The sequence below is a fragment of the Zeus faber genome, assembly GCF_960531495.2.
Source record: "Zeus faber genome assembly, chromosome: 12".
Classification (NCBI taxonomy): domain Eukaryota; kingdom Metazoa; phylum Chordata; class Actinopteri; order Zeiformes; family Zeidae; genus Zeus; species Zeus faber.
Window position 1 is genome coordinate 13,911,487 of NC_137196.1, and position 25,980 is coordinate 13,937,466.

The 25,980-nt window shown below is 43.7% G+C and overlaps 3 protein-coding genes across 3 annotated transcripts in view; 2 read left to right on the forward strand and 1 right to left on the reverse strand.

The window, feature by feature from the left end:
- Nucleotides 1–8,605, forward strand: part of LOC307237613 (histone-lysine N-methyltransferase 2C-like) — a gene marked incomplete at its 3' end in the record, with an annotated part of 53,017 nt that extends 44,412 nt beyond the window's left edge. Inside the window, exons 13-15 of the mRNA XM_080010371.1 lie at nt 7,863–7,943; nt 8,237–8,499; nt 8,597–8,605. Of these exons, the coding sequence (XP_079866497.1) occupies nt 7,863–7,943; nt 8,237–8,499; nt 8,597–8,605 (353 nt within the window). The remainder of the gene's footprint in view (nt 1–7,862; nt 7,944–8,236; nt 8,500–8,596) is intronic.
- vps4b (vacuolar protein sorting 4 homolog B) overlaps nt 1–25,980 on the reverse strand; it is a 376,929-nt gene that overhangs the window by 228,589 nt on the left and 122,360 nt on the right. The window lies entirely within an intron of this gene.
- The window catches only part of kmt2cb (lysine (K)-specific methyltransferase 2Cb), a 38,875-nt gene continuing 21,698 nt past the window's right edge, over nt 8,804–25,980 (forward strand). Inside the window, exons 1-22 of the mRNA XM_080011599.1 lie at nt 8,804–8,919; nt 10,415–10,537; nt 13,713–13,829; nt 14,238–14,342; nt 15,383–15,487; nt 15,574–15,755; nt 16,336–16,500; nt 16,708–16,814; nt 17,041–17,112; nt 17,288–17,500; nt 18,004–18,123; nt 19,106–19,231; nt 19,367–19,497; nt 20,973–21,165; nt 21,964–22,056; nt 22,356–22,403; nt 23,563–23,703; nt 23,837–23,869; nt 24,136–24,279; nt 24,364–24,502; nt 24,854–25,089; nt 25,692–25,765. Coding sequence (XP_079867725.1) covers nt 8,860–8,919; nt 10,415–10,537; nt 13,713–13,829; nt 14,238–14,342; nt 15,383–15,487; nt 15,574–15,755; nt 16,336–16,500; nt 16,708–16,814; nt 17,041–17,112; nt 17,288–17,500; nt 18,004–18,123; nt 19,106–19,231; nt 19,367–19,497; nt 20,973–21,165; nt 21,964–22,056; nt 22,356–22,403; nt 23,563–23,703; nt 23,837–23,869; nt 24,136–24,279; nt 24,364–24,502; nt 24,854–25,089; nt 25,692–25,765 — 2,727 coding nt within the window. The 5' untranslated portion in view covers nt 8,804–8,859. The remainder of the gene's footprint in view (nt 8,920–10,414; nt 10,538–13,712; nt 13,830–14,237; nt 14,343–15,382; nt 15,488–15,573; nt 15,756–16,335; nt 16,501–16,707; nt 16,815–17,040; nt 17,113–17,287; nt 17,501–18,003; nt 18,124–19,105; nt 19,232–19,366; nt 19,498–20,972; nt 21,166–21,963; nt 22,057–22,355; nt 22,404–23,562; nt 23,704–23,836; nt 23,870–24,135; nt 24,280–24,363; nt 24,503–24,853; nt 25,090–25,691; nt 25,766–25,980) is intronic.

A 25,980-nucleotide genomic window follows, 5' to 3' on the forward strand; every position in this document is an offset into this window, starting at 1 on the left:
AGGCTACAGACTTAGCAGTAGTTGGGCTTTTTTCCGCATTGATACTCCATGTATTTGGACGTATCCGCAATATAAACAATAAAATAAGCAGAGAGGAGTATGCATTAATTTGGAGAAGGGCATTTAATATGAAATAAATTTTAACAAAATAAATATTCTGTCTCCTTGCTGGTTGTCCTAACACATTGAGAAGAATAGTTTTGATGAGTGGGGATGGTAGCTCAGGAGGTAGAGCTGGTGGTCTACTAATCCAAAGGTTGCTGGTTCGATCCCAGGCTCCTCCTGATAGCATGCTGTAGTGTCCTTGAGCAAGACACTTAACCCCTAATTGCTCCTGATGGCTGCGTCCGTCGGTGTTTGAATAATTGTAAGTCAAACTTACTTGTAAGTTAAAGTTAAATTGAAGACTTAAACTTAGACTGGTCGACTAGTCTAAAAGTCAGAAAAAAATATTCTGAATATTTTTAAAAATATTAAGTATATTATAAAAAATATTGCATACATTATAAGAGCCATTTCAAACCGTTGACACATTCTTCAATAACCAAATCGTAAATGCCCCGACAGACCAGGCAGAGGCGGGCTGGTGGTGCTCCCAAGCCCAAGGGGGGCAAGGTACAGGGAAGCGCAGCGAGCCTGCAACCCGTGGACGACCCGTGGGCCGGGAGGCGGCGAGCTCAGGTGGCGGGGCGCTGTAAAGCCAGCGGCCATCCGGGAACCGGGAAGGCGCAGCGAGTTACCAACACCGGCCCAGTCAAATGCTTCCGACGAGGGCTCATTAGCGAGGGGACGCAGACACTGGGAAAACGATTTTCCATACTCCACTTTTCAGTGCAAACTATGTCAATATGTAATTTAAATGTGTACATTCATAAAACAATAATAGGGCCTATTAAGTTTAACCGGTGTAATTGACAGGCTACTCGCTTCGTGCGTGCAGTGCTTGTAAATTACATTTCTATTTTAAGGGCTGGTTATTAGGTTTGGTATTTATCTGTGATGTAGCACAGTATTAACAATGTTAGTTAGAACATTATTTCTCAGTCGTGGAACTCAAACCATTTTCTGATGCCCCAAAATATAACATATTTAAATAATTAAATCATTAGATTATAAACGTGCGACGATTAGTCGACTAATGGCTTGAACTGATGACTAAGTCGACTAGGATAATCTTTAGTTTGGAAGCAGCCTTGGAATTTTTTTGCAAATTTATTAAAAATCAAATACCGAAACAAACTGAAACTTTACATAAGTATTCAGACCCCCCCCAAATTGTGGTCAGGTGCATCCTGTTTGCTTTAATTATCCTTGAGATGTGTCTAGAATTGATTGGCGTTCACCTGTGGCAAATTTAATTGATTGGCCACTGTTTATAAAGGCACACACCTGTGTGTATATAAGGTCCCACAATTCGCACTGCAGTCCTTTCTCAATCTGCGTTCTTGTCTTTACTTGTGTTCTTGAGGACTCGTGAAACGTCATCAGTCGCAGCCCAAGTACTGTTCCAATTCAAATGCTGTTTCTCAATACCAAGTACGCAAGGTCTGGACTTGCAGACTTGGCAAGTTCGACTCGTGAGTACAGACTCCCGGGGACGGGTTAGTCGTTTCTGAATACCAAGTACGTGAAGTCCGGACTTGCGGACTTGGTAGTTCAGACTTGGTAAGTTCGACTCGGGAGTACAGACTCCTTTCCGCCATTGCCATTACCACCGCTTGGTGCGAAATGCATTCTGGGATACTTGGCTGTCCCAAGTCCACACAAATCACCACCAATGCATCCTCGATAAAATGTGAGGAGCAAGTCCACATCCGGGCATTTGGACTGGACTTGGCTTGATGTGGACTTTGAATTGGAACAGTACTTGGGCTACTGATGACGTTTCACAAGTCCACAAGAACACAAGTACAGACAAGAACGCAGATTTAGAAAGGGCCAAAGTCCGCATCAAGCCCAGTCCAAGTCTGCATCCAGCCAAGTCCAGTTCAAATGCCGGATGTGGACTTGCTCTGCCCATTTTATTGAGGATGCATCGGTAGTGACTTGTGTGGACTTGCGACAGCCAAGTATCCCAGAATGCATTATGCACCAAGCGGTGGTAATGGCAATGGCGGAAAGGAGTCTGTACTCCCGAGTCGAACTTGCCAAGTCTGAACTACCAAGTCTGCAAGTCCGGACTTTGCGTACTTGGTATTGAGAAACGACCTGCATAACAAAAATCAAGCCATGACGTCCAAGGAACTCTCTGTAGACCTCCTTGATAAAATTGTTGTGAGCTATAGATCAGGCAAAGGGTATAAAACCATTTCTAAACCTTTGAGCGTTCCCAGGAGCTCAATAATTAAGAAATGTAAGAAGTTTGGAACCACCAGGATTCTTCTTAGAGTTGGCCATCCAGCTTAACTGGGTAATCGGGCAAGAATAGCCTGGGTCAGGGAGGTGACCAAGAACCCAACGGTCACTCTAAGAGAGCTTCAGAAGTCCTTGGCAGCGATGGGAGAATCTGCCAGAAGGACGACCATCTCAGCAGCACTCTATCAATCGGGCCTTTATGGCAGAGAGGCTAAACGGAAGCCACTCTTGAGTAAAAGGCATACGACAGCCCGCTTGGAGTTTGCCAAACGGCATTTAAAGGACTCTGAGAGGATGAGGAAAAAGATTGTCTGGTCTGAGACAAAAATTTTACTATTTGGGCAGAACTATAAGCACTTTGTCTGGCAAACACCAGGCACTGCTCATCACCTGGCTGATACCATCCCTACAATGAAGCATGGTAGTGACAACATCATGCTATGGTGGTACTTCTCAGTAGCATGGACAGAGAGCCAAATACAGAGTGGTCCTTGAAGAAAACCTGCTCCAGAACGCACACAACCTCCGACTGCACAACAATTTCCCGAAGCAGACAGCCAAGACAATGCTGGAGTCAGTTTCTGTTCGGAAAAATTGCCGGTCAACGTATGCCGGAAGATTTCAATTTCCCGGACCAACGGGAGAGATTCCGGTCCAATATTATCTGTGTATATTGAGCTTAAAAACAATTGATAAGCAGGCTATGTAGAGAATGACATCATCAAGGCATGTAGATGTATAACATTTTTTATTGAATATTCAAAATAAAATCCGTCAGTCCAATCAGTTAACATCATTTTCAAAATAAATTTAAATTACGAATACTACTACTTGAAATCAAGTAATTTCTGTGTGAACAATAAGTAACAAGTGCTGCTGCTTTAATTAACATTTCGCGCAATGGGTATTTACCGTCTGCTTTGGGTTGGTACTTGAATATCCCAAAAAAACGCCAAACTATGGATGTATGTGTCCCAATGATACATCATCTTTCTATTTCTCCTCAGAGTTCTAGCCGCTGCAGCTCCATCTCTGTTCTGTGTATACTGTGTTTACAAGTGCAACCTGTCCGCGGAGGTGGGAGTAAGGCTTAGTTTTATATCGACAAACATGATTGGTCAGAGGTGAATGGTCCTTTACATCGTCCAAACTGATTGGCTTTCCATTGCAGCTTGCCAAGCGTGGAAATTAAGAGATCTGCAATTTTCTATCGAAATGATCCACCCAGCACTAATTCAAATTGTGCTTGGAGGGAGTTATTTTTACCGGACATTATGACCGGAGAGAATTAAATATGTCGGACTTCAACAGATTTTCCTGGTCAAAATCCGGCAATTACCGAATAACGGAAACACTGGCTGGAGTGGCTTGGGGACTCTCCTAGAGTGGCCCAGCCAAAGCCCAGACTTTAACCCCATAGCACATCTGTGGAGAGACCTGAAAATAGCAGTTCACAGACACTTCCCATCCAATCTGACAGAGTTTGAGAGGATCTGCCAGGAAGAATGGGATAAACTTCCCAAATCCAGGTGTGCATATCTTGGTAGAGACCTACCTAAGAAGACTTGAAGCTATGCCAAAGGGACTTCTACAAAGTACAAGAGTTAAGGGTCAGAATACTTAATGAGAGATTTCAGTTTTTGAATTTAAATACATTTGTAAACATTTCTAAAAACATGTTTTCACTTTGTCATTATGGGTTATTGAGTGTAGATTGATGGGCAAAATGGGCATTTTTTGCAAAACTCAATTTTCCAAACACATTTTCATACCACAGGAACTTTTTCATTGTTGTAAGAGCTTTTGGAGGAACTGTCCTTTTTTTTGTACCCAAACTGCAGAAACTAGGAACGTTCATAGCTCTTAGAACGCCCTTCTTGAGGGACTTTTTAGCTCCCACTCCAGGGCAGGGACTAACCGGCACAAGAGGAACCTTCAGTGACAGTGCCAGTCCCTCGTCCCTAGGACTGTGGACCATCCGCCCGGTCGAGTCACATCGCTTTGCGGGGACCAGCCCACGTACACTCAGTGGTAATAAAAAAAAATATATATATATATTTTTGTTTGTAGATGTATTTATTTCATTTATTTATTTGAATGAAACAAAATCTTCGTAGATCTAATATGACTGAAGATTCAGCAGCTGGATTGCTTATTTCTCACCTCAAATTTGTTCAGAAACAGATTTTGGTGGACAGATAAGGTGAAATAAGTGAAAATAATAAGTGAAAGTTACAGAGTAAATACAACACGGAGCTCACTCTGAAAACCCATTGGCTTACATCACTTCAGAGTTCCTATTGGCAGTGCAAATGCAACCAGAAAAAAAGCCCTTTAAGGTATTTAGTTCTCGGGGGACCTCCCCAGCTCCTAGTTCCCCTCAGGGAGACCACAGAACTGTTCGGTGGGCCTATTAAAGTGGAAAAAGTGAAGGGATCTGAATATTTTCTGAGCCACTGTACATTATATCCTGACACCAGATTGTTATCCCAAAGCAATCGGCATGTATATTGAAGGACCTTTAGTTCCTAGAACTTATCAAGGAACCCATTGAGATTTTGTTCTTAAAAAGCTTGATTTGTACAGGGCAAATATGGTTGTCCATCATTTGTTGTAGTGACTTTTTATTTTTATTAAAACGCATTGGGTTATAATGCAAGTTTACCGTTTTCAAAAAGTACATTCAACATTTAAGGCATAATGTTTACTGCATTTTCTGTATTCAAGCACTATGAAGAGTTGTCGCATATTGTTTTGCAGAAGTTTCCCAATCGTAGGGTATTAGCGAGGATGTGCCATTAACAGTTATAATGATAGGGACCAACATTTTAATAAGCAAAACCTATCCTTTAATATTCTTTTAAACAAAGAGAAATCAATATGAGGAAACTACGCTCCTACCCTAATCTAACAAGATCAATATCAGTCGTTAAAATATGATGGGCTATGATCACATGTGATACTTAAAATAGAGAGCACATGGCTCGATTGACAGAGAATTTCATATGTGAACAATATTGGTATGTTTACTGCACTTATTGGATCGACATCTGATTGAATCGGATGGAAGCTAGATGATTAAAATCGTTTTAATCAGGACATCTTGGTCAATACCCAGCCCTAGACCTGCCCGCAACCTGCCTCTACGCTAGACTGGACCACTCATGGCCAGCAGCTTGCTTGTGCTCACACTGTGGCTACACCCACATCCAGTTGCCTGTGTGGATTTTGGGACTTGTTGTTTTCTTGCTGTGGCCATGAGCTGGTCCTTCATGAATTTAGCTGAGAAGCTTATGTCATCTGTGTTGTGGTTAGGAAATAACTGATGAGCCCTGGTTCCCAGCTGTAATCTTTGTATTTATTCAAGGAAGCTTTAGATGGTTGATGTCAAGCACCTCCTCATACAATTTAGCATGTGCCAATTCATGAATCGGGATAGTCTGATCTTGTCTCCCCCCCCCCCCCCCCCCTTTTTTTTTAAATATATATATATATATATATATATTCCTCTATTTTATTTATTTATTTATTTATTTATTTATTTTTAATCGCCTGGCTTTGTGCGTTCAGGACACTGACACCGACCGCCTGCCTGCGTAGTGTAATTACAGTCATTAACCAGAGCCATCATCACCTGCCAGAATCCTCCTCCTTTCAGGACTTAACAGCAGGCTTATCATTACTCAACCGACAGACGCTGTTAGATCCATCCTGGGCGAGCAAATTAGACCTGACACTTGTCCTTAGCCGCATTAACTGGAGCCCTGTGTTTATCTCGACCATCGCCCCATTCAGTGCGGAAGATATAGGAAGTCGTAGGATTTTTATGTGAATGAGAACGTGTGTTCGGCTCAGTCAATGGCTGAAGACTGGAGATGGTTTGGAGACCAATCTCCTGATTTACTTTCTGGCATCACCACCGGATGTGCACCTGCAAGCTGCACAGTCACGAGCCCAGAGCTGACGGAGCCTGGGATGCTGGTTGTTATGGTTACTCCCTTCCCTGGCAGGGATGCTTAGCAGGTGCATGCCTGTGTCAAGATCAGGGTGACATGGGAACTCGTGGATGGAAATGGTGGGAGCCTCGTTAAGACTAGGCTATCTGTACTGTCAGAATACTGGCCCGATGTGAGGCTCCCTGATACTCAGGAATGACTGGTCCTATTCATACCAGAACATTGCACTGGCTTTGATAAAGCACCAAATGGACAGAGGAGGAAGAAAAGGGAATACGATTAATACCATTATGTAGTGCATTATTGTCAACAAGTTGTTATGCATTCTAAGGTTTCCCCTTTTCACGATAAGCTTTCAGTCGTTTGCCTTCCTTAGGCAATTTTACAGTGCATTTTGAACAGATTTTTTTTTTTTTTTTTTCTCTCTCTCTTTTTTTTTTTCTCTCGTCTTTTTCTGTGCATGTTGTTTTAGATGTGCTTGAATAAAGCCACTGAATGGACTTTTGCGTCATTGGGTCATTTTGCAAATCTTTCGGTTAATTTTAAAGGCGACCTTTTACGCTTTTCTTTTTTTCTGTCATATATATATAATGTTAAAATGTCACATGTTCATCTTAGACGTGGCCAAAGTGTCAGATAATGAAGTAAAGTAATGATAAAGTAATCGCTGGGAACAAAATGCTCAGGCTTCTGACCGCTCTGAACGCTCTGTTTTGCAACTTTTTTTTTTCTACTCTCAGCTCGAGCCAACCTCAGCTAGTGTTGGATTTCTTTATATGGTCATTGATACACTGTGCATTCCTTCAAACAAAACCAATAAAAATAGTTGTTTTTTTTTTTGTTTTTTTTGTAGATGTATATTTATTTTATTTTATTTTCCGATGTTTACATGTGTCTTATGTCTCCCACGCGCTTGGAGAACGGCACCGGAACAAGTCTGAACCAAATTTTCAATTAGGCCTTGTAGATCTAATATGAGAGAAGATTCAACAATTGGATTGTTTATTTTTGCCTCAAATTTGTTCAGAAACAGATTTTGGTGGACCAATGGGGAAATGAGCGAAAGTTACAGAGTAAATACAACAAAAGCGGGAAGCTATGCTCGAGTGCCTCACACAACCTGGAACTTGTGCTCAAACCCCATTGGCTTAAAGGCCACAGGGATTGGGAGGGTGGCTGCTCCCACTTAAACTGCCTGTTTTGGAGCAAGAAGGTTATAGAAGCATGTTAGAATGGCTCGAATGCATAATCTGAGTGGTATTTTCGGCAACAAACTTCAAAGACATGTTTTGGGGACCTCAGGAATTATATTAACTTGTGTAAAAAGGAGCATAATAGGTACAATAATGGCTTTTTTTTATGCTTCAGAGATTCACCCACCCGTTCACCCATTTTTACTGCAGGACATCGATGCCTTCCTTCCACAGTTATATTGCTTTCGCGTATTACTGCATTCCCTTCCCATGCATAGTGTCCTGAGACTCATTCCTGTGCTTAGGAGCTATACTTATCTAAATATGTGGATAATATATATTTTTATTCCTCTTGCAGAAGTCCCTGTGGGTGCTGACGGTGCTGAGCAGCCTGTTACTGAACCATCTATCGACAAAAACCCATCAGAGCTGAAACCAGGTGTGTCCTCACAGCTTGTTCAATGCTAGATTTTTGACTGCTCAGCAGCAGGATGTTTGGCTGAAATGAGCATGAGCTGCAGACAAAACCATTAAGTACCAAACAGCAGATTTTCTGATCCGTTCAGCTTTGAATATATCCTGTGGTCCTGTATGAATGGGTGTTTTTTTCATCCATTGGCCCATAGATTTTGGGTAACTTCAGAATAAGTTGTAACTTCCTACCACTATTCAACTGAAAATTACGCTGAGACGTCAATACAATGATTCCTTCTTTCTTATTTATTTTTTCAGAATCGCAACCAGCAACGGCCCCCATGACGGAGCTTTTATTTATCCAGAGTCCTGCATCTCCTAGGTTCACCTGCCAAAAGTCTGAGTCTCTTCCAGCCCCGCCGTCTGTTCAGGAGCCGGCAGAGGACAGTACATCAGACACCCAACCAGCAAACACAGAATGCTGCACGGTCAAACACAGCACAAAGGATATCAAGGCCATCATCTCACCCACCAAAGAACAAAGTATCGAACCTTCGGCCGTCACCGATGAACCCATGGAAGTCTCACCGTCGCTGCCATTGAGCATGGACCAAGCTGAGGCTGCGGACCTGAAAACCAGTCCACGGGATCTTTTCCCAGAGTGCCATGTTCTCACAGACTCTGTAGAGGCCGTTGATTCCCCAAGATGCGACATGACAGAGGCTATGGACGTTGCCTTGGAGAGCAAGCCGGATCTCTCGGTTCTCGGTCTCTCCTCAGAAGAGAAACCTCAGCAAGTATCCTCGGAGCGGGCAGCGGAGGCTGCTCAAGGGAGCTCTCCCGGAGAGCCCTCCCTCCAGGCCCACATCCTTGCTCCCCTTGGCGACCACTGCAGCGCGCTGCCCTCCACCACCCTCATATCACTCACCCCCAAGATCGGCATGGGTAAGCCGGCGATCTCCAAGAGGAAGTTCTCCCCCGGAAGGCCGAGGGTGAAGCAGGTAGGGACCTGGGACCCCCATCACCAGACACGAGTGCTACTTTGTCTGCACCCTGCAGCTGGTTCTAGCTTATTCACAGTGTCTGTGATAAATCCTGTGACCGCAGGCTAATGTTTGGCAATCACACGTAGTGTACTCCCATACGAAGTGTGGATTACTGTTCTGTGGGCTTTGCTTTACCAAGGTGGATTAAGTTATTTTTGTGGTACCAGTGGGTTGTTTTAAGCTCCTCGCAGGGTTCGGGATGCATTACTTCGATAATTCCCTCGTGCTGCAGCTTGCAGTGGACTGCATAAGTATAGTGGTAAGGCAGCGTAGTGACTGAACCACCCCAGTGTATGTTTGTGTTCCACATGAGTAGTTAGTTGCAGGAGAGGTGGAAGTATGAAAATTTGCCCTGTAGGAATTACAACTTTTTTTTTTCTTTTTTAACACCTTTTTACCTAGATTCTGCTGCATAACCCAGATCATTTGCACTTTCCATCACATCAGTCATCGTATTCTCTGTGTGCGTGCGTGGGTGCGTGTGCGTGTGTGTCCTTTCACACACACAACCTATATCTAGTATATATATCTCCCTCCTACGCCATTGTCTTTTGGCCCACTTTTGATTGCAAAGAAATGAAACATATTTAATCTTTCTTAACCTTATAAACACACTCTCTGCTTATGGTGGAAATTGCCAGACTCACTAAGTAGGCTATCTCTAACAAATAAGAAAATGAATTTAATTGCACCGGTGGCTATGATATATTATGAATGATGCTAGACTAATTAGTCCAGCATCATTCAGTCTTGCGTAGACTAAATAGAGTTTGCAAAATGTTTTTCTTTTTTTTTTTCTTTTTTCCCCCTAATCTTCCCCATTGCTTAAACAAACATTACAAGGCGCAAAGTAATTTGTTAGACTAGGCCTGGGGAAATATATTCAATACATTTGTATCAAGCTCCCCTTTTAGTCCAGTCTTCTTTTTGTTACTAGTCATGTGCCGTCGCATTGATGCAATCCCCCCTTGTTTTGTTGGGGAGAGACACCTCGTTGCCATGGCAAAAGGTTGCAGGGCCTCCTTCTGCCGTATGATAGTGTGGCACCTTGAAGATTTCTGTGCAACTAGCACACTTTCCTTGCACACTACTTGCCTATGCAAACAATCTCCAGTAATGAACTCTGACGCTCCTGTGCATGGTGAAGAAAATGAGCTGGCTCTAACACTGACAGTAACCCTTCCTCTCCGCACTGTGACAGTTGCCGTGCACAGTATGGCGCTCAGCTTTAAATGGGTATGTTTTGAAAAGTTCCCAAACTGCGCGGTCACAAACCCACTGCATCTCTAACATCTGTCTTTATGTGTTTTTTTTTTATCATTATTTTTTCTTTCCTTTCTTTCTTTAGTTTTTTGTTCCTTTGCTGGCTTTGTTTTTAAGTTGCTGCATTTTGTCGCCCTTCCTCCCTCCCTCTCTCTCACTCTCACCCGCCCTCCCTTCCTTACCTTAGGGTGCATGGAGCCCCCATAGCAGTGTGAGCTCCCCCTCATCCTGGTCACCAGACCAGCCAGAGGGGTGGGAAGTCCCAAAGACCAGGCCGCCCCCCGGCAGCCCCGGCTGGAGCATCCGAGTGGTAAATACCGCGGCTCACCGGAGACGCCCGGGCAGCGGCTGCCCGCGGTTGGCTTTCTGTTTCACCCTGTGACATGCACTGCCACGGCGTCCCAAATGTCACTGTGATATACGATCGCCCACACTCACACTTTGTACTGCCTAACTCCTGCAAGTGGGGTTTAGAGACCCATCTGTGTAGTGGTAGGGAAAAGGCGTGGATAGGTGTGAACTAAGCTCTTTGTACTGGAGTGGAGGTTAAGAGGAAATAAAGCTGCATCCCACAATATACACAAGTAATTGACTAACCATCAACACTAACGTCTGAGTGTGTCCTGTGTCTGTGTGTTCACTTTTAGCCAGGCATTGCTGTTTGTTGTGGTCTTCTGTCTTATTACATTTAACCTACTTGTTTATTGGCGCTTGCTTGGCAATTCTAGATGTACATATTTTCTGTCAAGTAGACTGCCGAATTGCCATGGCGATCTGGTTGCTCTTTTAGCAGAGCGTTGTGAGGGTTAATTGGTGTGCTGCAGCGGTGGTTCAGCCCAGGTTAAACAGCAGGACACTTTATGTTGCGGGAGGATCAAGGGACAGCGACATATTGGACTGTGGGCTCAATGATAACTGATTTGGGGACTGTTCAGCTTGGAAACAGACCTCAGTTTAACACCATTAGGCCCGGGCCTCTCACCGGAAATATGCACAGTAAAGCTCAAATTGCTCTGAGGCCTTTTATCAGACGGTAAATACTAGCACTAGGGGTGGCCGGTCATTCAATTTTTGCTGCTGGTTGATCGGCACCCAATAATCGAGTCGTTCGGCATTATCAGCAGCACAAGTAGCATAAGTAGAATATAATTGTAGCAAGCTTGCTATCCCAGTTCAGGCGGAATGATGGCGAGAAACGTAGGTTTGGCTGGAGGGTTTGCTGGCACACCGAGTTTTATTTGGGACAGTTCAACATAAAACGCTCCAGTGCGGAGGTAGAGCAGTAAAGCAGACACAAAAACGTTGCAGTCTTTTCCTGGTGGCAGTGGTGGAACACTCTGTTCAAGAGTGCACCCTCACGATCCCTGTCGGTGGGTCTCCCTTTCTGTAAGACAAACAGACACATAAGAAAACTTCCCAACTGCCGTGATTGGCCAGTCAGCTCAACTAAACACAGCTGATACTGAAGCTTGGAGCGTCAGTCTACCACGCTGACTTCCCATCGCCTCCCGGCACCGGCTCAACCACGCCCCGTCTTCCACAGTAATTAACAACACTAACTGTATTTCCTTAAACAGAAGAAAGACTTAACATTTCCAAATGGTTTGGAGAAAATCAAATAAATGTTTATTTTTACAGCGCTAAACAAAGTAAAAAAATAAATAAAATAAAACAGACTGGCATTACATGTCCAGGGCGTATTTTGAATTGAATCAAGTCAAATAAAATGAAGTAGCCTCAACATTATCAGGTATTAAATGTGAAACAATATAACATTTAAGTATGATTGTGTTAAATAACCGAAACAAAATCAAATCGATCAGAATTGATTTTGTGGGACACTCCCTGTTTATTCTATTTGTCCCTTGTTTGCTTGTTTGTGTAATAAACAAACAAGCAAACAAATAAACAATAAAAGAAAATGTCTGGCCTCTTCGGTTTTCAGTTGACATTGTTGAGGTTCTGTGCCAAGAAGACAAGCATGTTCACCTCCGGTTTGAGGCACGAGTGGAGCGATGTGGAAAAACCCTTTTGGATATATTATAATTATACATATACATATACATATACATATTATGAGTAGTAGTACAGTAGTTGCTTAGTATTTATTTTAATTATGATTAGGCTATTATTATTATTATTGTTATTATTATAATTATTGTTATTATTATTATTATAACATAGTCTATGGGAACAGGGAGATTAAAAACAATGTTTGCTTTGCAATGTTGCCAACCCCCTCCGAGATTAGCAGACGAGCACAGTAAACCTCAAATATGGCGCGATCTTTGCAGGTAGAAGTATTAATGGCTTTGTCTTTGGGGAGTGTGTGTTTCGTGTGGTGTTTAAGCATTCATGAAATTATTTGTTATTTATAGGAAAGGTAATTATTTTATGCATTCTAGAAGAACATTAACTACTGGCGATTATGGTCTTTTCTTTTTGCGTGCGTGTGTCGATGACACACTGTCCATCGCCCGTTTGTGAAATGAGCGGCCCAGCTCCAACCGGCACACGCTTGTTGTCATAGCGGCTTTTTGGGGCAGAACCATTAAAATGACAGTCATCACGGAGAGGGATCTAATTGTCAAGAAGGTAGCTGATGGGATCTGTTTGGTCTTGTCTCTATCCGCAAAGCCTACAGATAATGAGGAGAATTTAGCAGGGCCCAATGCAAACTTTTTGTAGTTGGTTGCCAAGTTGGCATCCACTTCTAAAACCACACATCGACTGTTGGTTGCCAAGACTAACAAAATGGTTGCTTAATTGTAATCATTTTATAATGTAATTGAATATAATTAAGCTAATGATTGTGATCCATCCATTTCAATATGCTCACTTGTTTCACCATTTTTGACAGAATAAGTCAATGTGCCAGAATAACTCTCAAAACATGTGGCTGTATACAGCACGTTTTTTTGTGGTTTTGTTTTGGGGTTTTTTCTGTGAAAAGTGGTTGACAACGGGGCAGCAAGTCTGAACAAGATTGTTGACTATGGCCCATATGATTACCTGGGAGTTATTGTTGGGCCCTTTGCAGAGTAGACTATTTGGAAATTCCTCTCTGAGTTTTGAAGTCGATGTTTGCCTCTCAATTCTACCCTCAACGCTTAAACCCACTCAGCGAGTCGCTTATTACGGCAGGGTTGCTCTCAGCAATGATTCGCTTCCATTCGGGTTACGTTTCTGGAGCTAGACTGCTGCTTCCACTGGTTTGTGGTCTTATCACTCAAAAGAGAGACACCAGTCTCCAAACTCCACAGTGGGCCTGCGGAAAGCTTCCCCTCAGCAAAACATTCTCTTTAAATAAGGGTGTGTGTGTGTGTGTGTGTGTGTGTGTGTGTGTGTGTGTGTGTGTGTGTGTGTGTGTGTGTGTGTGTGTGTGTGTGTGTGTGTGTGTGTGTGTGTGTGTGTGTGTGTGCGCGCGCGCGCACACCCCTGCTCAGGTGCAGTGGCGTAATGTTTGTTCTGTCTCACGTCCGCAGGGCCGAGGCTCTGGCTTCCCAGGCAGGAGGAGGCCCAGAGGGGCAGGGCTGTCGGGTAGAGGGGGGCGTGGTAGGGCCAGGGGCAAGAGCGGCGCTAGTCCCACCATCAACCCCGGGGTATGTGTCACTAACCGGTCACACATCTTTTACACGCCTCCACCAATTACCAAACTAACCGAAACGAAAAGCAGTTTTGTTTTCCCTTACAGCCGAAGACCCGGACAGAAAGGGGAAATTGATGAAAGACCGATTGAGATGTTTGCCAGATTTGGCCTTTCGCATTTTTTTTCTTTTAAGATGGGTTTGCACATTCTGAGGGGCAATTTCTTCGCCACTTTAGTATGACTCGGCATTTGTGTAACGACAAATGATGATCACTGACTACATTTGTTTGTTAAACAAAAGCTTTGATTCTGTGCAAGTTGTTCTTTATGAAACAAAACAAAGAAGATTTTTTTTTTTATTTGCAACATAAGAATATAATTCAAATTGTACATTTTTTTTGGAATATCCTTGCATATGCAGGTAACGACCATCGATGCACAGTATCCAGTCAAAGAAGAAGAGGAGAATGCCATGCATAACACAGTGGTGATTTTCTCCAGTAATGACAGTTTCACATTAAAACAGGTTGGTTTCTTCTTCTCTTAACGCTCATCACTGCAGCACTGAAAGACTAGTTCTAGCAGATTATTGAATCCAGCAAGGGAAAAAAGCAAACAACTGCTTGAAGGACAGAAGAGGTTCTGTCCTCAAAGAAATGCTATTTGACTGAATAAGAAAGTATTACAAACAACAAATAGTGGTGTGTGTGTGTGGCTGTGTGGCCGTGGCAGAACGCTAACCAACAAATGGAGGAAGATTAATAGAATAATAATTAATAAAATAAATTAAATAATACAGCGGGCGAAAAACTTGGACATGGGAAGGCGGGTCACTTGTGCCTGGCAACTCCTCCTTCAATCCAACAGGTCATTTGAGTGGCCATGGAAAATGTACTTTCTTGTCTAAGTGGAAAATAGATAAGGCCAAGGAGAGAACTAAGAAATCAGACTGCAGGTTGTGGTAACAACTACGTTTAAGAAAGACGCACAACAAGCAATTTTTGGCCAAAGAACAACAACATTTCACGACCCAGACAAACTAGAAGTGTTGATTAAGTTGACTCTTGGTTACTGAACTCAGAATAGCAATAGCACAATTAGATTTTTAGATTAGATTTAGACCAATTCAAGTTTATTTTTTTTGTTTATTTGCTTTCACATAATACATCCCATTTTCCACACAATACATACGTCAATAGCGTACGCATACACACATCTGCAGCGGCACTCTGCACTTGCTACATACTGTATGCTCTCTCTCTCTCTGTGGGGGTGTGTGTGTGTGTGTGTGTGTGTGTGAGAATGTATATCCTTCTCAATTATCCCAGTGACAATCAGGCATTCTAATTCTCACACACAGACACAACTGTTTTGGTTTTTTTTTTGCCAATCCCCTGTAACCTGCTCCACTATTGGCGAGCCTCCTCTCTAGGAGGCCATAATGTAAATGAATAAAGTTGTCCACTGAAGAGGGATGGTGGTGGCGGGCCCCAAAACACAATTCCTCCCTGGGGAAAAAAAAAAACACCCCAGTGACGGCTAGTATCTTGCCATCCCTCCTTTTAGGATATGTGTGTGGTGTGTGGGAGTTTTGGACTGGGTGCGGAGGGCCGGCTGCTGGCCTGCGCCCAGTGTGGCCAGTGTTACCATCCTTTCTGCGTTGGCATCAAGGTAAGCTGCTTCCTAGCTCTTCGCACTGCTTCAGTACCCGAGTATGCGCCCTCATCAAATTTTGATCGGTGCGTACGTCCCTCCAGATCACCAAGGTGGTGCTGAGTAAAGGCTGGCGCTGCCTGGAGTGCACCGTGTGCGAGGCCTGTGGCCAGGCCACAGACCCCGGCCGCTTGCTGCTGTGTGACGACTGCGACATCAGCTACCACACCTACTGCCTGGACCCCCCGCTGCTAAACGTGCCCAAGGACAGCTGGAAGTGCAAATGGTGGGTAACGAGTTGCACGAGTTTGTCATATTCCGGATCAAATTCCTCTATTTATTCCATGCCATGACAGTGAGCTGTAAAGGAAATAGCTGTACAGCTAACTGAACAAGGGTTTCAAACATAATGTTTACAAAGTGTTCAGTTCTCTGCTATACTCTTTTGCCCCCGGATTTAGTCTAAATTAGATTGTTGAGGAGAGCATCACCAGACAAGATAAAAATCCTTTGATGCCATTTGGACCATTGCTTTTGAAGAACAAACATCTCACTCCCTTCATTCCGCCTATCCAATCAACTTTTTCCACACACATTGGAGCGGACAGGATGCATCTAAAATGTTTTAATTATTTATGATATGATCAGTTTAGTTTGAGTAATCCCTGCAGTTCGATCACTTCTGGAGGATATCTTGTATTCAAGGAGATCAAACCTAAAGCGTACATAAAAAAATTTACGGACTGACGTATAAACACAATTCATGTCCCAATTGGCATTGAATGGAACATGTAAATATTGTGCGACGTCTACCATGTGACACGATCTTCATTCCATTGGATTTGTCATCTGTTCCCGGCCTGCAGGTGTGTGTCATGCACCCAGTGCGGGGCCACCTCTCCCGGCCTGAGGTGCGAGTGGCAGAACAACTACACAAAGTGCGCCCCCTGCGCCAGCCTGACAAGCTGCCCTATCTGCCTGCTGGACTACAGCGAGGGCGCAGTGATACTGCAGTGCCGCCAGTGCGACAGGTGTGCACCCATTCTAATGAGCCTAACAATTTCTGCATATTTACAAAACCCGTCTGTCAATGAAGTTCATTCTCCACTACCATGTGTGGACACATGCGCACACACACACACACACACACACACACACACACACACACACACACACACACACACACACACACAAGACTCATCCGGCCCCATGTGCTAAGTGTCCCGATCTCCCCGCAGATGGCTCCACGCCTCTTGTCAGGGCCTCCATTCAGAGGAGGATGTGGAGAAAGCTGCAGATAGCAGCTTCGACTGCACAATGTGCCGAGCTTTCAAGACCACAAAGGGTAAAGAGTGCAGCCTTGCTGTTTTTTAAATTTATTTATTTATTTATTTATTTATTTATTTATTTGAGTAACAAGCTTTTTTACAGTGTGGGGTTTTTTTGTGAGACATGAACAAGGTCTCTGAATAGACCTTGCAATCATCTTTGGCCCTTGTGTGTGTGTTTTTTTATTTATTTTTTACCTCCCCACATTATTAATGCCTTTTGTGTATCTTTTGCTGCTGCAGTAGCGTTCAAGGCCAGAGACTCCATTGAGCCTGCAGTTATGACGCAGATTGTTACAAAGGCGAAAGAAATGGGTGAGACCAGAGGTTTCTGTCGGTTAAATAATTACACCAATACCCTTTTTTTTTTTTTTTTTTTCTTATGTCAGATGCAAATCAAAACAATTTAACAACCAGAAACAAGTGTGTGTGTGTGTGTGTGTGTGTGTGTGTGCATATAGATATATATATTTCTTTCTCTTTCCTGCAGACTTGGCAAGGACCTACACCCAGGACGGTGTGTGTCTGACAGAGTCAGGACTATGCCAGCTCCAGAGCCTCTCTGCCACTGCGTCGCGGCGTCGGAAGCCCAAGCCCAAGCTGAAGCTGAAGATCATCAACCAGAACAGCGTGGCGGTACTGCAGGCCCCTGTGGACGCCCTCTCAGAGCTCTCCCGTGACGAAGACATGGAGGACAACAGAGGTGCCTGACTTCTAACACGAGGCTCTTGGGAACCACTTCGCAGGGCCAGACTTTTTCTAGCAAATACATATTAACCCTAGGTTAATATGCATATAACCCTAGTTGCACAGGCAGCTTGCCCCCCCCCTAGAACTCATATGACTATATGACTATAACCCCGTAAATATTACGGGGTTTAATGTACATATATTTTCATTGCCTTAAAATATGGAATTCCTGGAATTTTAGATGATTAAGATCTTGTGCTTTGGGGAAAAAAAAGGCAAGAAAACAATCATCCCAATCGTTTTTGACTCACCATATGTATTCTAGGCTTAAAGCAACCAATTAGAAACTGCAGTGCTAAATAATGGGACTCAAAAACCTAATTTCCTTCGAGCCCAAGTCTTGAATGCGGGTGCAGTGGAAATGGAATTGACCCCAGTGCTGCGCTCGGGGGGCAGGGGGCTTGGTGGTGCCCCGGGACTGTCGCTCATTATCAATATTCCGTCTCCCCCTCCCAGAGACGGAGCTCCTGGATTGCGAGGCAAAGTCCGACTCCAGCCTGGAGCGAGAGCCGACGGAAGACGACTCCAAGGGGGCCGACAGCAGCAAGAAGAGGAAGAGGAAGCCTTATCGGCCGGGTAGGTCGCCTGATCGGAGGAGACAGCTTCCCTGAAGCGTAAAATGGTGCAGTACGTGCCCGGCCCTGTAGCTGCAGCCAAGTGCAGCCATCTCGGGGGCCTCGCTGACGAAGAGAGGGCCACGTTCACTGGTTGTGAAGGGGGCTTATCTTTAAGATGCAGAATGTCTTAACACTCATTGAACTCATCCCAGCATTTCTTATTTCACCAGAGTTAGCTTTTTAATATATATATATATATATATATATATATATATATATATATATATATATATATATATATATATATATATATATATATATAATTATTATTATTTTTATAGTTTAGTAAGGCTGGATTTAATTTAAAAAATAATTTGAATAAAAATAATTGATTCAATTTCTCAATCTATGTGAACATTTTAATATTCAAGGGTGTCTGCACAAGGCTGAAGATTTCTTAAATTCTGTTTTACAAATAAAAGGCCTTAAAAGTATTTGAATTGAAACCTTGAAACCTTGGGCCTTGAATTTGAACTCATTTTGTCCCAATGACTTGGTCTTCTTCATCGGTCAACATTTTGTATGTTATAAAGCCCTAACCCTGAACCTAATAGTTGAGACGATTTGTTCAAAAATCTGTCTTAAATTTCTTAATATTTGTCTTAAAACGGTCTTAAATGTAATTAATGAAATTCTCTGATACCTGCCCACACCAAGCATTCTTTTGTTTGGAAGTTATGCAACCACTTTGAGCTTAAATTAAATACCACACAAATATATGTAAATGTTGTGGTATTTGTATAATAAAATGTCAAATATCTATATATAATTTGTATCGTGAGCCATCTCATCAATATTATCTAAAATCTAATATTCAATTAAATCAAAAGTACGGGCATATAAGTCTGAACACCTGACTGAAACCCTGTCATTTAAATGCAGTGTACATTTCCTGACCTTTTAAGTTTAACCTGCGTTTCCATCCATTGGTTTTTAACAAGGCATTGGTGGCTTCATGGTACGCCAGAGAAGCCGTCCAGGACAAGGCCCAGGCAAGGCCAAGCGATCCCTGTGCAGGAAGGACTCCTCTGGCTCCGTATCGGAGAACCCAGCTGTAAAGGACGAGGGTCAGTTGTCGCATTACTCCTCTTTGGTGTTTACATCGAGTGGCATGAACCACTACCCTATGTTAGACATGCCTTATTTAACGTGTATATATTGACAAGGGGAAGAAAAAAAAACTGCTCCAATTTGTCCCGAAGGTTGGACGGAGGCCCTGCCGGATAACCCTGTGGACGAGACCACACCAGGGCCTGAAGTTCCGGAGAAGATAAAGAAACGCTACCGGAAGAAAAAGACCAAACTGGAGGAGGCCTTCCCTACATACCTTCAGGTCAGTTTATCCAGAAAACAAAAGCCTATATATCCAGCCTATAAAAGAAAAAGACTGAGGTTTAGTATCAGAGGGGTTTGAGGCCAATTCTATTTTTTTTCCCCCATCCCAGTAGTACGCACACTAGGATTTAGCAAGGTGATCACACGTGGGATTTCTAACACACACCACAGTAGTCAAGACTTAATGTAATATCAAACCAACCTAATCCCAAGAGTTTCTGACCATTTCAAATCACAACAACAAATCATAATACATTGAAAATTTGTCTGGGACACAGAGATCCTGGCAAAGGTTATTTGGCATGTACTAGGAATTTCTGGGAGCGGTTATTCAATATTAATTGGCCATCATTGTAGAATTGAGATTTACTTTCACTGGGAAAACAGCCCCAGACCATTATTACTCTTCCACCAAAGGTTACACTTTGCCCCGTGCAGTGGAGTAGGTAGTGTTCTCCCAATATCTGCCCAATTCTCATTTGTCCATCACCCCAGCCACAGTGTTACCACTGCTCAGCCATTGAAGCCCTAATACTAAAATTTGATATCCTATATTAACAGTAAACATATCAATAGTTAACTGGGAACCCCATTTAACTACAGCCTTGTATCGTTCCATCATTTCGGCCTCCACTGCCCGTGCTTCGTCTGGGCATGCCGAACCGTATCTCCATAAGAAGTGATTTAGCCCCCCCTGGGAAGGCTGAGAATACAGTGCAATGCCTTTCTGGAAACCACTTACAGACAGACTTTGGGTGCGAGGAACCCCCTCTGTATGCTTTTTAAAGGGAGGAATAGCCTCAAGGAGCGCTCCGTGGAGGATACTCCACTCAGATCCTCTCCTCGAAATGGCTACTGTCAGGGTTGTGAATTGATGTACGAAAACTTAACTTGTGAGGACTGCGCGGCTCCCAGTCTCCAGTCGGCATCTAGGTGTCACCTTGCGTTGGCCAAAACACAGATATGTGATGTGCATTAAGCCACGGGCAGCTGTCAGCGCTGCTCTTTATCCCACCACAGTTGTGGCGAGATGTTCAGTCTAACCTAAAGGCCCCAACGCAGAGAAGCACATTTGATTAATTATTGAAGCGGCAACGTGTGAGGCTTTTAATGTCTCTGCGAGTTGCAGTCACGTGTTTGGGTTGAGGTGTGTGTGGGTGTGTGTGTGGGAGTGTGTGCGGTAGTGCGTGCGTGTGTGTTGGGGAGTGCGTGCGTGTGCGGGAGTGCAGGGGTGACTACGGCAGTGGCAGCATGTGTGTTCGTCTCAGTGTTTCCCCCCCGTCACTTTGGTCTGTCCTCAGGGGTCCTTGCAGTACGTCTGAATAAACTCCTTCACCTGACAGGGTGATCCGCTTCTCAGGAAACGGTCTCCTGGGGGGCGGGCGGGCGGTGTCGGCGGTGACAGGTTGATAGCTCCTTGACGACTTTTGTCAATACACAGGAGTGACCCAGGTGCCGTGTTGTCATGTTTAGGAGGCCTTCTTCGGCAAGGACCTGTTGGACAAGAGCAAGCAGAGCAGGCAGCAGACGGCGGAGTCGGGCTTACTGGAGGAGGGGCAGGGCCAAGCTGAGAGGAAGCCCCCCGGCGCCGGTTTCCTGGACCCTGCTTCAGACCCCCTACTCAGGGGGTCAGCCGCACCCCTGCCCTCCAGACCAGCGGGAACACGTACGTACACGTGATCCGTTGCTGTTTTTTGAAATAAGCATACCGTGCCGCCGGGGGGCAGCTGAACCTCTTTTGTGGATTATTTCCGACCGAGAACGTACAGTGCGTGACATTGATTGACTGGAGAGAAATGGTATGGCCATGGTATAGATAGTGGTGCTCAACACGGGGAAGCAGACCCCCAGGGGTCCTCAACCTTCACTGTTGATTTATTTTCAACGCATTGGCATCATCAGAGAATATAATTTGATCATATTTTCACATCTCCCTAACTATAGTAGAGACAGTGTGGAGGTTTGGTGTAGACTAATATAGCTGTGTGTGTGTGTGTGTGTGTGTGTGTGTGTGTGTGTGTGTGTGTGTGTGTGTGTGTGTGTGTGTGTGTGTGTGTGTGTGTGTGTGTGTGTGTGTGTGTGTGTGTGTGTGGCATTTATTATGTGTGTCAGGTAACTGATGAATGTGAGCATAGTTGTTGTTTTCATTACTTTTTTAAAGGTGAGAAATCCAAGAGAAGGTCATTGGAAATATGTGACAATGTAGAAGAATGAATCAATATAGTGTTTCAATCTCTTTAAAGAAAAGAAAATTTGCACAATTTATCACGGCCAAGCTAATATTTGTTCTCTTTTTCATAAAGGCAGCCTTCTTTCTCTCTTATCCAGCCCGACTTGCACAAGCAGACTCAGTTTCCTAAGAGTGCGACTGAACCCTCGCCTCCTGTCCATTTCTCATCGCCATTGATTATGATTTTTTTTGACATTTTTCTGTTGTTGTTTTCCTTTTTTTTTTAATCTACAGAGACCTCTGAGGAACCATTAGTTGATCTGTCTGACGTTCTGAACACTGACGCAGACATCTTGGGAATGCTGGGGAAGCCAAGCATTGACTCTGGTGCGTCATGTATCTCACAGTGGCAACAATCTATAGTCTGGACGCCTCCAGCTCTTAAAGCGGTTTCTCTGGGAATTTCTAAAGATGGCAAAATTATTCTTTTACTTCCACTGCACTGGTATATTTGAGTGCCACGTTCCTTTCACAATAAATTTTATTTTCATCATGTTTGTTTTTTTTTATCTGTTTTTTTTACTTGTTTGGTTCTATTGTTTTGCATAGTCTGGTGTGGGCTGTCATTTTGTTTTTTCTGTCTCTCACAATTTTTCACTCATTTATCTGGTTTTGGATCCCTGTAGGTCTTGATTTTTGCCCCTTCCAGGTTGACAGCTCACCACCTCCATTTGGTAAGGGTGCCATGGCCTACTCATCCCTTGCTTCTGTGCATTTCTGCTCCTTTATGGTCTGCCTGCAACTAAGTGTGCATGTGTCTAAGCTGCTTCAGAATAACCAGAGCACTAACTCACCTCGGGTCTCTGCACAATTCTCACATCTTAAATCATCTTTTAACATTTTGTGTAAATCTGCTTATCTAACCTCACCTCACACGATGCACCCCAGTGGTATTGCTGTGTCACATTTTGATTTTTGTTTTTGTAGTTGTATATTTGTCCCTTTGTTTCTTGGGAGATTTTCAAATGGGGAAGAAATGAATAAAAAATCAGTACAAACCAATCACAGAGCACTTAAGAGATGCTTGAAAATCATGCTGGCAGAGAAACGTGCCATTCAAGGCAATTTGGAGGAAAAAACGGCCTCGGTGAGCAGCCTTTCATTTTACTGATGCCAGCGAGGGTCTTTGTTTTTCCTGCAACTGGATGAAGAAAACCCCTGCAATTCCACCAAGGCTGACACACACCCTTCATTCTTTTGTCGCACTCTGGATCTTGCCAACTCGCGCTCGCGGCTGTCCTTGTGTTGATGAAAAAATGTTCAGGTGTAAAATAAATTGTCCCATTGACTACAATGGGAAGGAGAGGGTTTCTGAGGAGAGCCAGCTCCTTGAATTTAGCTGAGCTTCATTGCTTTTTCATTATATAATCGGTTGACAGTGCAGTTAGTCGAGGTATTCTAATGGGTTTGGCATCCTATTATCCAAATTAATAATTGAAAAAAAGAAAATGCAGAATATAGCATATTTTAGCGTTTGTTATAAGGAGAGTAAAACATGTTGGTAAAAAGGGTCCTTTTAATTGAGCGGGCTAAATAATATTTTCCCTGCAAATTTAAAAAAAATAAAAATAAATAAAATTGATACGGCCCGTTAACCTCGTCATTGCTCCCAATGTGCCCATTTTGCTCGACACAGGAACCCCGTAGGAGCCGTGATTTCAGACTGCTGTTATGATTAATATCCACAGGCTGTTTTAGACAATAAAAATGTTCTCACTTTGCCTATTTTTATGCTCACATTCCTGATCCGGTATGTGGTTAACATTGCCCTCGGTGTTTTTGTGCGTGTGATTTTCTTTATTTATTTTTTTTGTTCTGTATTTGTTTCCACAGCTGGCCTAGACATCAGGCCCCTGGCAAACAGCTCCCCTGTGGCGCCCCAATCCCAGTCTGGCCGGCGGACGCCTCGCGCTCTCCAAGAGGAGCCCCTGGACGGCATTCTCAGCCCAGAGCTAGACAAGATGGTCACCGATGGTCAGTACCAGAGCAGGGATTCACATCTATCTGCTGTTTGTCCGCCTTCATTTGAAACGCCTGTCCTCTGATGGCTGAACTAGACCTGTGTAACAGCTGACCGTGATCTCTCTCTCCCCATTTCTTGTTTCAGAATCAATTCTCAGCAAACTGTACAAAATTCCAGGTTTGTAATAAATATTTTCATACCAATTCGCAATTATTTTTTCCATTTTAAAGAAATGAAATGTGGTTTGAAAAATTCTATATTTTAGATTTGTATCCATCCTTAGATCCATTTTTCAATTGTTTAAGTGTTTTTAGTAGCACTTTTGCATGGGGTCAGTTTTTGCCTTGAGACAAAAAGAAAAAACATTTATCTATACGATACTTCACTGGATATTGTCTTTTATTGTCTTTTTACTCAAACTGTTCTGTCCTGCTCGGCGACAGAGCTGGAGGGTAAGGATGTAGAGGATCTCTTTACTGCAGTCCTGAGCCCCAGTACCAGCCAACCATCACCACAGGTGCCTCACCCGCAGGGCCACGGTCCTCTCCCCGCCACGCCAGGCTCCAGCACGCCTCATCCCAACGCAGGTGGGTGTTTGACCGGTGTGTCGCTGGGAACCACAGCATCCCGACGGCTCAGCCAGGCCTCTGACCTTGTGCTGGTTCACGCAGGGAATCCCATGTTTCCACGGATGCCGATGATGAATGGTATGATGGGACCAAGCCAACGCTTCCCCACAAACCCAGGAGGGCCCTGCCTCCCGGACAGTTTCCCCCCCCTCCACCGTATGCCTTCCACTGACAATCCAAGGTAATTTCGATTCTGCATTCCTGTTATTTTGACCTATTCAGTATCGCAATATTGTTACTTTTGATGGGAGATGGGGTATGTGTCTCACAAGGGGACTATGTTGGAATGTTGATATACTTTTGACTATTGTTTAGTAGTGCTGGGTTTAATATAATCAGTACACCGATACATTTCAATGCCGTTGTTTCAATTTATGAATCTCTTTGAAAAATGTAGTGTTAATATCGGATTGTAGCGATATTGAATCAAATCGTGAGATCCTGCCCAAGACCCAGCCCTATTGTTGAGCTTAATTGACTGCACTGTGAAAGGGTTTCAGCATAATCAGGTTTCTTTCTAATGGTGTTGCAGACATCGAAAGTTCAATCAGATGCCCAGAGAGGTTGTCGGTCCATGGTGCACCCCAGCTCACAGCCAAGGCCCAGACCCTCCTGGATCCCTGCCAGAGGGGGAAACTGAAGCCATGTCGAACGCCCAAAGGAGCACTCTGAAATGGGAGAAGGAGGAGACTCTAGGGGAGCTAGCCACCGTTGCTCCCGTCCTCTATACCAATGTCAATTTCCCCAACCTGAAAGAAGAGTTCCCAGGTTGGTGAATGGCCCTTAATGACCTCCTGTCCACTAAACAGAACTGTGCCGTGCAGATTGAGCCCTGTTGGTTCCCGATTTGTTTCCGTTCGATACTGACCAAGTACAGCTGCGCTCGTCGCTAGCTAATGGTAACTTGCCAAAAAACGAAGCCGTGTTTTGTGTTCTGTACTTTATTGTGCAGAGTGGGATTAGCCATAACGATATCCAACATTGGGTTAATTAATGACCCAAGCTGAAAACAAACGTAAAGCTACGTTCAAGAGAAGAATTACAAGATATCTAGGCCCAACCCCACAGCCCAGGTATAAACCAAGGTTGGTTCCTGGAACCCAGCAGGCAGGTGTATGGCACGGCCCTGTGGTGGAAAAACACCTTGTGTGTAATTTTCTGTATGTGGGATTCTATTACAATTCCTCAGTTGGCTATTGTGACACATTGTCATGTGCTTCTTGTTGGATTTTTGAGTTTTGTTTTGTTCCTCTGTTAATTTTGTCACTATTTTATTCTGTGCAGACTCCATGCACTGCTTCTTTTCGAAACGTGAAATAAATTTGATAACTTTCTGTTGGTATGACAACTCTTTTTTTGTCTTTTAACAGACTGGTCTACAAGAGTCAAGCAAATTGCAAAACTGTGGAGAAAAGCTAGTTCACAGGACAGGGCCCCCTATGTGGTAAGATCGCTGTTATTACTGATATGTACCAGGTTTATTTAAGCAGTTTGAAACATCAAACTATTTGATATTGTTATGTATAAGCCAGAGTTCTACATTACATCTGTCCCCTTTCCTCTTACAAATGCAATTTAAAATCAGGCCATTCACAGATGAGCCAATTAACAGAGGAAGCAGTGCTCGGCGTTAGAACAGACTCATCTCTGTAATTAAGT